Source organism: Astatotilapia calliptera, chromosome 7 (genome assembly GCF_900246225.1).
Source record: "Astatotilapia calliptera chromosome 7, fAstCal1.2, whole genome shotgun sequence".
NCBI classification, from domain to species: domain Eukaryota; kingdom Metazoa; phylum Chordata; class Actinopteri; order Cichliformes; family Cichlidae; genus Astatotilapia; species Astatotilapia calliptera.
In genome coordinates this window covers 14,167,845-14,182,665 of record NC_039308.1, presented here as the reverse complement: position 1 = coordinate 14,182,665, position 14,821 = coordinate 14,167,845, and the positions used below count along the sequence as shown (strand labels likewise).

Below are 14,821 nucleotides of genomic sequence, written 5' to 3'. Positions count from 1 at the left end.
TTTCGCCTCAATATGGAACTCCAATGGCCAGTCCAGCTGTGGCTCCATATATCAGTTGTTAAGCTTAACATGGAAATACTATGCAAACATTCAGGGATGAACTTATACACTTGCTTTACTTCTCTGGGATTCTTCTCTGATTTTGTGATACTTCGGATCGGATTACATTTTTTTTTCTCTCCGATATCCGATCCAGTAATTTAGGTCAGTATAGGACCGATACCGATACATAATATGGATCAGTCCATCTCTACTACAAACGCACGCTAAATACAGAAAACAGAACATGAAGGATTGCATCGTCACACTTCAAAGAAGCAGCGGTTTATCAGTGATGTGAAGGAGCAAAGTAAAGTGTGCTTTAATTGCATGAGTGACATAGTAGGGGAGACCGGGGATAGTTGTAACGTGGGTCAGTTGTAACACTTCCAATTTCTCCAATCAGGGCTAAGTTTCAAATGATGTGACTCATCCTGTAAGTTTTTCTACTTTATTTCAATTTGTGATAGCATTATCTGCTTTGCAGTTAAACTCATCAAACTTAAATTATGTTATTTGTATGTCTATGGGGATATATTCTGTGTAAGTCTTTAGTGCTAATGTTTTAGCCGTTGGCTGTAATGCTAGCTAGTTCATGGCTATAGGAGTCTGGGTCAGTTGTAACAGCAACAGTCTGGGTTAGTTGTAACAATAATGCAGATGTTACAACTTACCACACTATTACTTTAACTTATATTAAACAAGTTGGGGCAACGACATCAGCAGAGAGAGGTTCACTGGTCGCATTTGTATATGCGGTTAATGCCATTGGCAACACAATTCCTCCACTGTTTGTGTTCCCACATTATGCAGACCTCTGTGTCAGAGATGGACCAGTAGGAAGTACTGGTAGTGGAAATAAATCAGGATGGGTGCAAGAAACAGATTCCCTCATCTTTCTGAAGCACTTTGCAAACCACACCAAGGTAAGCCATGATAAAAAGTAATGGAATTGCGATGCTGGTGAACGACTACATTTTTTCAGCTTCATTGTTATGTTCAAAATTGGTGCAAGAGTTGTAAGTTATAATGCCCACTGAGCCAATGAGGCCAAACTCAAGGAAGACCAACCAAAATTAATGAAATATTCAGTTGCAGAAAATTCCATAATATGTCTTTTTTGGGGGGTTGGTATATGTTCAAAAGTTAGATTTCTGCATTCTGTCACACACACACATAGCTACATAAATGGCTCTAAGTGCATTCATGTGTTGAATAAACAAAGATTACATGTTAATGTTTTGTTAGTACCCTTATTTCATTGTGTTACATTTTACCCCAGGATGTGTTACAACTAACCCAGACTATGGGGTTAATTGTAACATTTCACTCTTTGTGTTTGAGACCATACCATGCAATGGGTAATTGTGCTGCAGAGAAAATAGCTGTATTATTTAATAGCAGAGACATGTAAATACTTTGCATTACATTTTGAATCCACTACCTTAAAAGAGCTTCAATTTACAGACAGAAATGTCAAAAATGTTACAACTATCCCCGGTCTCCCCTACTGTCACTTCCATAGCTGTTTCCCCAAAAACATGTCCGTTTTGTTTCACTGTTTTTTGTTTTTTGTTTGTTGTTGTTGTTGTGTTTTTTTGTTTTGTTTTTTTTAATGGAAATTCCGTTGGGTTTTGTGCCTTTTTGCAGCATTTTTTAATTTGCTGGTGTTTTCTTCAATTACAGTGCGTTTGACCTCTCAGGGCCACCATACATTTCTCACTGACAAAAGTGCCAAGCGATTATTAATAAAGGGTAAAACTTTGTATGATAAAAATATAACTAATATTAATATTTGAACTTTTTATAAATTGACAGATAACTGCAGCCCTTCCTCCTTCCTTACTTCAAATTGAATGTTTTATTCCGTCGTGTTATAAAAAGTTAGCCTCTGTTTGCTTAACATGAGAAGAAGTAAATCACCTGTGCATTCGGAGAGGAGGTGGACAAATACAACATGCTCGTGTGATGCAAAGTTAAATATTATGAGTATTATTAACAGCTTACCTTATCAGCTGGCACGTGTTTTTTTTAAACGTGTATTTTTGACGCTAACAAGACCGCTTTCCCCCCCCTTTTCTCCTTTCTCAATAATTTTTCGATATTAGACGAACTTTTCCTCTGCATCTGTGAGATGCATACCGCGCATGCGCGCAGAGCTGTCGACGCGCACAGCAGATGCTCACGGGAATCAGTCATTAAAATATTGATGAGGCGCTTTCTTCTGTTGACTCGATTACACAGCATAAACACCACATCATTTCGGTCTCAGAATCTGGTTTCAGGGGTAGTAATTACCGAACTAATTTCCTGAGTTATTTTTTTTTTCCAGTGACATAACCGGGAAATAAAGTTAAACAGTCATTTTTATGTAGTTTCCATATATTTAACTGTATGCTTGGGATAATGGCACCTGCTAAAAATAAGTCACTCTTACATCCTGCAGGGTGGTGCTGTTTGTAGAGCTGTTTTAATAGTGTGAAAGTTTAATCGATTCGGAGCACCAGAGAGCTCTTATGGAATACCGTATATCTTTTACCAGACATTCCACATTTTCAAGCTGAACTGCGACATCATGTGGACATAGTGCAGCAATACATCCTGCACTCTAATACACTTTGAGTCCAAAGTTGTTCCTGCGGAGTTTTTGAGGTATTCCCATGCGAAAAATATCCCCCAAATGGATTAACTGACTGATGCTTACGGACAAGGTGTCTAGCGCCTGCTGCATAGTTTTCTCACACGCTAGCCTTAAAAAGTCTCTCTGAAACCTCTTGTTTTTTTGTGTTTGCTTTTTTAAAATAATTTATTGACTTGAAAGCATGCTTGCAGCATGTTACTACCCACCTCACATTACATTACACTGGAGGTTTTTATCCTACCTGCTATCTTTTAAGTCCAAAGTTTAACTTTGGTTTGTGAAACAGCTCTCTAACTCGTTTTGTGTAAGCTTAACTCAAGCAGCACCATTGATTGTGTGGAGTCCTTTAACTTTTTTAAAAAGTTTGATGATTTCCCAGACAGAGACTACCATAACCTAATTATCTGCATGCAGAGACACAGTGACACACTCCACCAGTTCATGTGAATAAATGTGACTGTTTATTTTCTCGTACATAGTTGTATTAACCCATCGAAAATTAACACAGAAGTCAGGTAAGATTGCCTCGTACAATGAGTCCTATCATTTGAACTTTGCACCTCTTCAGGATCACGCAGAGAAAACATGTTTACATGCTTGAAAGTGCTGAGTTCGTTGGTCCGGTGTAAGGTGTTCACCAGATTTTCTATAATGATCTGAAGGTTTCTGAGTAACAGAAGTTTATTAAATCTCACAAACTGACAGGGGCAAAACTACAGACAATACATGGTCGGTTTAAAAGAGCATCTGTAAATGAAATGAGCTTGGTGCTGAAAAGCTTAGCTGTTTCTATTAAAAGATCTGAGTGCAGTTACGTACTTCAGTGAAATGAATGCAGTTAAACAAAATCAAGTTGCACTGAGACTGAAATCCACTTTAAAATATTGAGTTGTGCATGCTGATAAAAAAAACTAAAATGTTCACTATCTTTGAACTTTGCTCTTCAAACCCACAGTCACAGAAGTGATCCAACCAGCATCAGAAAGGACACTAGTGATTGGTTAGAAGAGTTGCACACCCCGGTCCCTACCCCTATCTACAGTCCACCCTTTTTAAACTTCGGTGAAACACTTACCTGTTTCACTCAGGGCATTAGGTCTCAGTCCCACGCCTGACAGCAACATGTCTGACAAAGGAGCTTTTGATACCAATGTGCAGACGCTCACCAGGTTTGTTCTGGAGGAAGGCAGAAAGGCCCAAGGAACAGGCGAACTGACAAACCTGCTCAACTCCATCTGCACAGCTGTCAAAGCCATTTCCACTGCTGTCAGAAAGGCTGGGATTGCTAACCTGTGAGTACTACATTCTTTTTTTTTATTCAGACTCTGAAAGGTAGCAAAAAAAAAAAAACCCAGATGCTTCTGAATATTCAGGAAGTTTTCACCATTTAGCCCTGCAACCAGTGGTTATTTATTTTTCTTATTGAATATACTGTACAGTTTAATTATCTTTTGATATTTGGCTTTAGTGCAGCTACATGCACTGCAGCATGCAATCCAATAAAGCAGTTTTAACTTAACCCCAGGCCAAAGGTAAACCTTGCACAAGTGTGCACAAATCCACCTGGGGTAGAGGACAAGCAGATAATAGATTGTAATAGAATATTGTTATCATATTTATTTTATTGAGTTCTTAAATAGCTTCAGAGTGAATAGTTTGTATTTGTGCTTTGAAGATATGGCATTGCTGGGAGCACCAACGTGACAGGGGACCAAGTAAAGAAGCTGGATGTCCTCTCCAATGACCTAGTCATCAACATGATCAAGTCTTCCTTCACCTCCTGTGTGCTGGTCTCAGAAGAAGATGAGAAGGCCATCATTGTGGAACCGGACAACAGCGTATGTGGACTCACACCTATAGATGTATATTAATGTCTGAATAGGTCTATGTGTTCTTTTACTTTGAGAATAAAAAAAATCCTCTTCTCACCTGACAGGGAAAATACATCGTTTGCTTTGATCCGCTCGATGGCTCCTCCAACATCGACTGTCTTGTCTCCATAGGAACAATATTCGCCATCTACAAAAAGGTCAGTGATGCTGGTAATGCATGCAGATTCCAAGCACATCGGCTTGTTGTTGTTCAACACTGTAGAGCGGTGTCCCGATCAGCCCTGAGTGAACTAACAACAATTCGAATGACATTTAAGATAAGATAAGATAACCTTTATTAGTCCCACACGTGGGAAATTTGTTTTGTCACAGCAGGAAGTGGACAGTGCAAAAGTTATGACGCAAAAATTAGAATACAATAAGAATAAATACAGTACACAGCTGTACAGAATAGAATAAAATAATATACTATATACAGTAGAATAAAATAGAATAAAAATATACAATAAGATAAAAATAGAATACGAATGCTATATACAACTGAGTAAAAATACAACGATGCCAGAAAAGATTATTGCACTTAGTGTTATTGCACTATTTATCTTTGCAGAGAAATAATTGGTCGTCAGAGAATTAAATGTACTCAGTATGCTGACATACCATAAACATAACAGCCAATTCAGTACCAGATCAACACACATTGCTGTCCCAGGGTTAACTGAGAACTAAATAACAAGAGGGCATATGTTTATATCGCTGCCAGTAAGGTGTCCTTGTCCTTACCTGTCCTAACAATATGTGATAGCCTGTGGTTCCAATAATAACTTTAAAGTTTTTGATATCTTTCCACATAGACCACAGATGGGGAGCCATCTGAGCAGGATGCTCTGCAGCCAGGAAGAAACATTGTAGCAGCTGGTTATGCCCTGTACGGCAGTGCCACCATGATGGTCTTGTCCACTGGTCAGGGAGTGAACTGCTTCATGCTCGACCCTGTAAGTTAATAGATGTCGTCAAAACTGTCACCTGACCGTGCGTATATAAGACAGTATACTGCTTTTCCCCCCTCTGTTTTCCAGGCAATTGGCGAGTTCATCTTGGTGGACCAAGATGTGAAGATAAAGAAAAAGGGAAAAATCTACAGTCTGAATGAAGGATATGCACAGCACTTTTATCCAGATGTGACCGAGTACCTACAAAAGAAGAAATTCCCAGAGGTAAAGCCAATAAAATAAATAAATGAGAATCCTAATGTGGAATTGACCACCATAAAGGTCAATCTCTAATGCTGCATTGAGGAGTAATATGAAGTTAATCTAAGCATAAATTCTACATTTACTTGTTTTCAGGATGGCTCTGCCCCATATGGCAGTCGATATATTGGATCAATGGTGGCAGATGTTCATCGTACTTTGGTGTACGGAGGAATCTTTTTATATCCTGCTAATGTCAAGAGCCCCAAGGGCAAGGTGAGGAGGTGGAGCGTCTAGAAATGGTGATTTAAAAAATAAAAGAGAAAGATTTTCTGATACTTCATATTCTTATCATGTCACTACTGTTTTGTTTTGCTTTTCAGCTGAGGTTGCTTTATGAATGCAACCCCATGGCCTTCATCATGGAGCAGGCAGGAGGCATGGCTACTACTGGAGCCATGAACGTTTTAGACATCAAGCCCACGAGTATCCACCAGAGAGTACCCGTGGTCCTGGGATCCCCTGATGATGTGCAGGAATACATTGCCATCTACAAAAAGCACAACAAATGAGGTACTTGTGTGATTTTGCTTTGTGTACTCATGAAAGGATGTAACATGTAGGACAATAACTACATTTTTTTTTCAATTTCCCCAAATTTAGCAGGTCAAATGTGGTGGTGAGCAGCCTAAATCGGCAATGACAACACAATCCAGAGGCTCAGTCAGCACATTCACTGCATTTTTCTCGGCCGCTCTGTTGCACTGATGAAGAAACCAGGGGCTTCAGTGGATCTATGAACTCATACTGTGCTGATTCTGTCCTGTTAAAGGGTGTTATTTGTGGAGCGTTACCCTGTATTTTTAAAATAAAAACAAAATGTTTTTCCACGTTCTTCTTACTGAGGTTCCAAAGTCCAGTATGTGCATATGGGTTGTTAGGTATGTCTTCGTGTAAAAACAATATTTTTTCCTATAAGGACAAAGGTCACATTTCAGATCTGAAAGAGAAAGAACTGCTGAATCCCAGTTTACTGAACAAGCCCAATATTCTGGAGTGGACACTTACACATATTTACATGAGAAAGAAGTCCAGTACATCAAGATTTTTGCTTAAAAATGTGTTCAGTGATGGTAGCATGGGCAGAGCCTGCTCTTTTTCACGCTCTCCGCCCAGGTTTGAGTAACCATGCTAGGAATGCAAGCAGTCTGCTTCTTTATGAGCTCTGACCTTTCCTGAATTTGAGCAGCTTGTGTCATTTATACATAAAAACAATGGTTTCCTTTGATACCGCTGCTAAAAATGCTAAGCAATCAACCCATTTCATTACATCTTAACTCAATGGAACTTTAAAAATGAAGTCCAGACTTTCCAGGACAAGGAAAATTATCCAATTACTTCCCAGCTGTCTAAATACCTATAAATCAGCGAGGAGAGGAGTTGATCAAATGTTTAAACAAACCAAAGCAAAAATACAGAAGAGAAATTTAAGATAAATCATCCCGGAAGAGACCACTCCTGTGACGATTAGGGTTGCAAAGGGGCGGAAAATTTCCGGTAAATTTCCGAAAAGTTTCCGGTAAATTTCCATGGTAAGTTAAGCTTGGGAATTTTGGAAATATTCCATATTGGAAACTGTCCATGGAAATAATGGGAATTATGGAAATTAATGGGAATTTAGGAGAACTAACTGGGAATATATTATTTCCAAGCATAAATATAAACAGAAATCATAAGAAAACCTCCATGCAAAATGTTTTCAACAGTTATTTCAACAGATTTATTTGTAAGTACAGTAGAATAGAACACGTTTCAATAACTTGTTTCATGGATGAATAAAAACAGAAATGTTGAGTTCAATATTACCATCCCCTAACCCCGCTCATTCAAAAATGCCCCCTGTCCAAAAATCTCCACAAAGTCCCATTCTAAAGGTTAAAAGAAAAATGCCACTTATCCTCCAAAACGTCCCATTAAACATGCAAATCTTCCTTCAAGCAATCGTCTTTTCTCATTTTTGCTCAGTCAATAGACTCTTCCTGGACCTCATCATCATCCAACAACATGTTCACTTCCTCAGCATCCAACTCTGAGTCTTCCTCTTCAGTGTCACTTTCCAGCCTTGTTGAGGATGGCTCTGTGTCAGGCTCAAAGAGCCGTAGGTTTGCCCGAATGCCGACCAGCTTTTCCACTCTCACATTTGTGAGCCTGTTGTGAACCTTTGTGTGGGTGTTGCCAAACAGTGACCAGTTGCGCTCGGAGGCGGCTGATGATGGTGGGATTTGGAGGAGGATGGAGGCTACAGGTGCAAGGGCCTCAGATTCACATAGTCCCTTCCACCAGGTGGCTGCAGATATGTGCTGGCATGACTGCCATATTCCATCCCCTTTCCAAAGACCTTGCTTTGTTCGATACTTTGCCAAACTGCCTAGAACTTTGCCTTTATCGAGACCCAGGTGGTCAGACATGGCTGTAATGACTGCATAGGCACCGTTGATCTCTTCCCCAGAAAGTATGCCCTTGTCATATTTGGGGTCCAGCATGTATGCTGCATGCACTGGCTTCATGCAGAACTCCCTCCGCTGTTCCAATGACTTGACCACAGCTGTTTCCTCTGCTTTCAGTAGTAGGGAAGTGGGCAGAATTGTCTGGATTTCTTCTTTGAGTTCTGCAAAAAGGCACTGGACATCTGACAAGATGGCACCATCCCCATCTATCTTCGCCATTGCTGCTGCAATAGGTTTGAGGATTTTCTGACTGCTAGATACTCTTTCCCAGAACACATCATCCAAGATGACCTTCTTGATGTCACTGTCGATGCCTACAGACTGGGATATGGCCATCTCTTGCAGAGACTCCTTTCCCTCCAGAAGGCTGTCAAACATGATAACAACACCACCCCATCGCGTTATGCTGGGAAGCTTCAGTGTAGTACTCTTGTTCTTTTCCTTTTGCTTTGACAGAAATGTAGCGGAAGTTACTTGTTTGCCTTTAACATATTTCAGAACTTGCTTCACTCTCTTATTCAGAGTGTCCATTGGTTTTAGTGCCATTATGTCTTTTAGGAGAAGATTTAGTGTATGGGCTGCACAGCCAATAGTAGTTATATGAGGGTAGGTCTCCTCCACATGTGCCCAGGCAACCTTCCTGTTGGCTGCGTTGTCAGTGACCAGTGCAAAAACCTTATCTAGTCCAAGGTCATTGTTGATCACTTTTAGCTCATCTGCAATGTATTGGCCTGTGTGTCTGTTTTCCTTTGTGTCTACACTCTTGTAGAACACAGGCTGAGGAGTGGTGATTATGTAGTTAATAATTCCTTGTCCCCTGATATTGGACCATCCATCAGAGATGACTGAAATACAGTCAGCTTGGTCAATGGTCTGTTTCACCTTTGCTTGAACTCGACTGAACTCTTCATCCAGTAGATGAGTAGACAATGCATGTCATGGCTTATTTAGCATCTAACAGATGCTAGCATTTTATTTAGCATCTTATCAGATTGCTATCTACCAGATTAATACATTTTATGTGATATTCACAATTTAAACATTTAATGAATATATTTTCCCATAATATCATCAAAACTTACCTCACTTGTTAAGTCCACAGGCTCAAATGTGTGCCTTCAATACTCTTTGTCCTTCAGGCTCAAAAGTGTGGTCCATGTGTACATGTGATGGAGGCATGCACAGTGCCAGTAGGTGGTCTCAATAGCCATGCAGCAAGCTTGTGCTCTGTACATGTGATTAAGGAATGGCATGGATATTCAAGTGTATTTGAATTGCATTTGTTTGTTTTTGTCAATATTATGCTAAAATATACTTTGCTCAACTATATTTAAGTTCCCTAAGAAGAGCCAACCTTCAATTTTGAAAATTCCCACTTTATTCCCATAAATTCCCACTTTATTCCCACTTTATTCCCATAAATTCCCATAAATTCCCGTTAATTCCCGTTTATTCCCATAAATTCCCGTTAATTCCCATGGAAAGATTCCATCTTTGAAAATTCGCAACCCTAGTGACGATAGAAATGTTCCATCTTAGGATAAAGGTTATCAGAAGAACTTTCACTTTAAAAAAGGATTACTTGTGAAGAAAGTTATTAATGAGGTTTTCTGGACTAATTTGGGACTAATTTGGGATACACTGACTTCATTATTGCTGGCACCAGGTTAGAGTCCCTTTTAGCTTCAGAACTGTCTTCATTCTTTGTGGCATACATTTATTGTATTGAGATCCAACATAGCATATTAGACTCTGAAGACCATTTCAGTAGAGTGAATTCACTGTCGTGTTCAAGAAAGCAGATGATTTGAGCTTTCTCACATGTATACTCTTACTGGAACTCAAGTCATTAGAAGATGGGTGCACTTTGTTCATAAAGGAACGGGTATGTTTAGCAATGATCCTTAAAAGTCCTGACCCTTTTTAGCCAAAGGACAAAAAATGGCGACTTCCTAGAAATGGTGTAAAAATATCACACAGTAATATTTTTCCACTTTAAATGACACAGTCATTTTAAAACTACTTCAGCCTGAAATATAAATATTAAATATTAATTATAGTTTGTGGACTCCAGCTGAGGTGGAGCAGCGGCTGCAAATGGACACACCGTGGTCTTTGCAAGTAAGCGTCCCAGAAGGTGCTGCCAGGTCTTCTCTTTTTCATCCGTGCAAAAGTCACACTGCCCTTACATTGGCTGAAGAAAGGGGCTTGCAGCAGCACCCTGCAGATTTGAATTGATTTGTTTTTGGACCTGTAGACACAGTCCAAAATGAGCATCCCTACATAAGCCTGCAGTTCCTCTGTATCCACATGAGCCTCTAAGTGTTTCCCATGCAGGTTGGCCTTGGCCAGGATTTCATCCATCGGCAGCAGTGCATGGTGGTTACGTGTGTAGGTCCCAGAATCAAACCTCTGGCTGCTGGGACGTAGCGCTGCAGTCTTTGTGGGAGACCAAAATATGCTAATGACCAAAATATAGAGATGAGTCAGAGTTGGATTCCAGCTGATCTCTTTCTTCATCTTCACACGATCATTTCCAGAGCCTCCTGTGTGCTGTAGTCTTGCCATCTCCAAAATGAGTGCATGAGTGCACTACTGCTCATTACCAAAACAAAGTCCAATTTTGTTTTGGTTCTTGCTGCTGAGATATCTTTGAAGCTCTGAAAGGTTGTTTTTTAAATTATTGAATTAGTTTATAACACAGACTGTGGCCTTTTAAGAGAAAAGACTCAAAGGTGGATGTTACACACACACACACACACACACACACTTGGAATGGAATGTTTGAATGGAAAAAATAGTGCCACCTGGTGGAAAAATCCAAAAAATGAAATTGAAGGCCAGTAGTCCAAAATAAAATCTTAACATAAAGAAATGCATTAGTTGATGTCAAAATAAATGTGGGATCAAAAATTGTATTTTGAAATATTTTTGGCCTTAGGATAAAATGTGGCAGTTTTTGCGTAGCTTAGAGATATGCCACAAAAAATAACAAAAAATAACAATATCCTCTGGGAAATATCAGATTCATTCAGCACAACCAAAATAGCCTGAAAATAAACAGACAGAATGGCACAAACTATCTCCAGGATCCCTAACCCCCAGGTTAAATGGTGTTCAGTTAGTCCATTATTGTAGGGTATACCTTACAACATAAAGCACCTTGAGGCAACCGATGTTGAGACCCAAGTTAGCTGTTTGTCCCGGTTTCCCCTTTTTACGCTGAGCTAAAGTAACTGGCCACTGGCACTGATCTCAAATGAAAACTTCTGTTTTAAAAAGTGAGCTTTAGCAATGAATGGGGAAGAATATGACACATTTGAACAGGTTTCCCCTCTTTATGCTAAGCTAAGCTAACTAGCTTCTAGCTCCAGCTAGAAGAGGCGCACTTGAGAGCAACAGCAGTCTGTACAGACCCTTCTATTATTCATCCATAATGCTGAGCACATTTCATTTCTTTGAGCCTTTGTGGTTCTTTGCTAGCTCCTGATGATCTTTGGCAGCAGCAACATGCTGACAGGCTTCAGCAGTGCCAGAAATCTTTGAGCTTTGCCACAGCACTAATGAGCCATAAAGACTCACAGAGAAAAACAAAAAGATCCAGCAGAAAATGCCTCATTCAATCAATCAAGTTTATTTAGAAAAGCAGTCACTGCTGTGTGTAGAACAACAGCGACTACAAAGTCAGCATATACAGGCTGAATTATAGCCTACAGTAGCTTCCATCACGGAAAATAAAAATAAGTATGTCTGGAATACATCTGAATGAATTGAACACTGTCGCAACACAATAATAACATGGTTGCGTGCATCGATGGCTGCTGATGTCACTTGGAAATTTACTGTGAAGTCTAAAGCTCCCCTGAGAGCATAATGGAATTATTATTACTTAAATTAAAAAATAAATAAGATGTGAGAAAATTGTATGTGACTCATAAAAGCTAACCGTTGTCAACTTACAGTTTTTTACAGACGCTAGGACACATTTCTCAATACTTAGGTCACTTTTGCAAAACTCTTCACACAATCCTCCTAACTGACCGTCAGCTTGGCAAAGCAGTTCATTTCACATTCAAAATGCACTACAACTACCAAAACACTTCATTCAGGTCTCAAATAACCTCATTCTTCCAGAACACTAGCAAAGGTTGACAGCCGACAAACACACTTTGTCACCCACCCAGGCCAACAATGACCTAAAAAACACTAACAACATGTAGCATTACACAGTGTTTTCTTGTGTAAAACAAGGACACATCTCTGTTTATAATTTCAATATATGTTACTGGAATGAATCAGACATCATGCAGAATTCGTTAATATTTGTTTATGTATTTTTTTATTTTTTTGCACTAAGTAATCCCAAAATACAAGAATTTGTATACACACCATCCACTGATACACATACAATAGTAATGCTAATCTACTCGGTCTTCTCCATTTGGCCACAGGTTCTCATCCACATCACATCTCATGTCATCTAGGGCAACACACCTAGGAAAGAATCTTCTGGCATGCCAGAATTGAAGGAGTTGAAAAATTGAAGGAGTAACACCTGTGTAGATGTTCATCTACAATGAGAATAAGCTGTGGCTGGTTAAACTGCATTTTTAGATTTAAAATATGTTTCAATAAAATATTGTTGTTGAATTTTGCTGTCTTTTCAAGTTTTGCATTGTGTTATTGTTTTGGCCATAAGTTTAACAGTTTTGAAAACAGTATGTAAGCACATGCAAAATGTCCTGTCCGTACAAAGATTTTTGGCAGTTGTTGTGTCTGAGTGAGAAGATAATTCATGAAATTTGAGAGATGTAGTCATTGAATGCATTTTGTGCCAAAACAATGATAACTGATCCTCAGTTTAGCCCACATAGACTTCTGTTGTGCTCACTGTGTGAGGAGTTTTGCAAACGTGACCTAAGTATTGAGAAATGTGTCCTAGCGTCTGTAAAAAACTGTAAAGCAGATGTTTGATCAGAAGCTGAAGGCCCGGTGCTTTTGAAGGAGCTCTTTTGTATACAGAATGCAGAATAATTTATGTAGCCCTAGTATGCTGGGTGGAATCCATACTGTCTGCTTTTCTCTGAAATCTAAACCACTTCCTTTTTAATGTGCGTTTGTCAGTGTCAGCATTCAAGGGCCTCGGTGCCCATGAGACCGCCTAACACTTACACATTTCAGGCACTCTTGTTTATTTCAATTTTGTTCAGACTGTGTATGATTATAGGTTACAGAGTCAATATTTAGATTCTGCAGGAAAAGCAAAACTCAGCCTGTTCATTTTCCCCTGGCTACTGTGTGTGTGTGTGTGTGTGTGTGTGTGTGTGTGTGTGTGTGTGTGTGTGTGTGTGTGTGTGTGTGTGTGTGTGTGCGTGCGTACTGTTTGTGTTCGCTCATGTATAAGACAAGATAACAGTCTTATTCAGTTTGAATGATTGGAGTATGTTTGGAACAAGTATTTAAAATGTGTGAATTACTGTGTTTTAAAGAAATTTGTTTCCCAAAAAAGAGCTATCAGACAAAAAATACCACATTAACAGAGGGTTGAAACAGCAATGTTAGCCAGCATGAAAGAAAATTTCAAATAAATCAGGTATCACTGACATTTCTGATTTCAATTTTTTTTTCCTGTTACATTTTGTTTTTGCCTTTTTCCCTCCTTAACCACAGCGGGCCACTAGCTGCCGTCTGCTTTTGGAGTCACTTCACTACCTGACTGACATCCAGCCTATGTCCAGACAGGCTCTGTTTATCTTACACTCTGATGAAGAGTGCTATAGTTGTTTGTCTGTGGTGCATCTGCGGTGCTGACAGCTTACTCAATAAAATCAACATCCTTCCCCCTCTATCCCACATCAGTTTTGCTTGTGTCGACAATCACAAAAACAGCAGCTTCTCCAGTTTATGTCCCTGCAGAGTAGCATGACCAGAATGAAGCAATGATAGCTACTCTATCCAGTTAGAAATGCACAGGACTGACTGGTTGTAATCAAATTTGGTCCACAGATGAGAAAAAAATGAAGATAAAGCACTTGCGTTGGATGTTATCAGTCCATTCAAGGTGCGTTAGTAGAAATCGATAAAGTAGGGTTTATCTTTAGATCTTAGCGTGCTAAAACAGCACACTACTGACCTTTTGTAATAGTTTTTGAAATATTATTTCCATCTGGTTGTGCAACACAAAGAAAGAAAACATAAAAGCGTTTTAAAACTTCTTCCATGATGCTAGATATTAGACCTGCCATCTGACTGGCAAAGCTTTTCTCTGCACAGTGACAGCACACAGACCCAGAGAGCCCATGTTTAAATTAAACAAACTCTGTGTTCCCAGACCACCCTGACTGGAGCTGTCACTGCAAATACTTAATTCCCCATCCAGTAAGAATCCATATTTGTACCCAGTACTTCATTCATCAAATACTTTTTTTTCTTGGAGTTTCCATGGTCACTACACATGAGACCCCATTTCATGTTCCCACATCTAAAAGCCAAAAGCTTCAGTCTGACATCCGAGTGACTGTAGTACAATAAAATACCCACTCCGGTAATCCACCCAAAGCTTTTTTTGTAACTATTGCTTTTCTCTTGTGTAAGCTGCCAGAAAATGTT

The 14,821-nt window shown here is 39.4% G+C and overlaps 1 protein-coding gene across 1 annotated transcript; it reads left to right on the top strand.

Moving 5' to 3' along the window:
- The first annotated feature begins 3,733 nt into the window (after positions 1 to 3,733).
- On the top strand, positions 3,734 to 6,595 carry fbp1b (fructose-1,6-bisphosphatase 1b). The gene is made up of 8 exons (XM_026173258.1): positions 3,734 to 3,972; positions 4,356 to 4,518; positions 4,617 to 4,709; positions 5,367 to 5,507; positions 5,592 to 5,729; positions 5,862 to 5,981; positions 6,089 to 6,278; positions 6,369 to 6,595. The coding sequence occupies exons 1-7, from the start codon at positions 3,803 to 3,805 to the stop codon at positions 6,275 to 6,277; spliced, it is 1,014 nt and encodes a 337-aa protein (XP_026029043.1). The 5' UTR covers positions 3,734 to 3,802; the 3' UTR covers position 6,278; positions 6,369 to 6,595.
- Positions 6,596 to 14,821: the final 8,226 nt, after the last annotated feature.

Coding starts and splice junctions, on each gene's coding strand:
- fbp1b (XM_026173258.1), top strand. CDS start 3,803: ATGTCTGACAAAGGAGCTTTTGATACCAATGTGCAGACGCTCACCAGG. Junction 3,973..4,355: donor AAGGCTGGGATTGCTAACCT/GTGAGTACTACA, acceptor TGTGCTTTGAAG/ATATGGCATTGCTGGGAGCA. Junction 5,730..5,861: donor AAAAGAAGAAATTCCCAGAG/GTAAAGCCAATA, acceptor ACTTGTTTTCAG/GATGGCTCTGCCCCATATGG.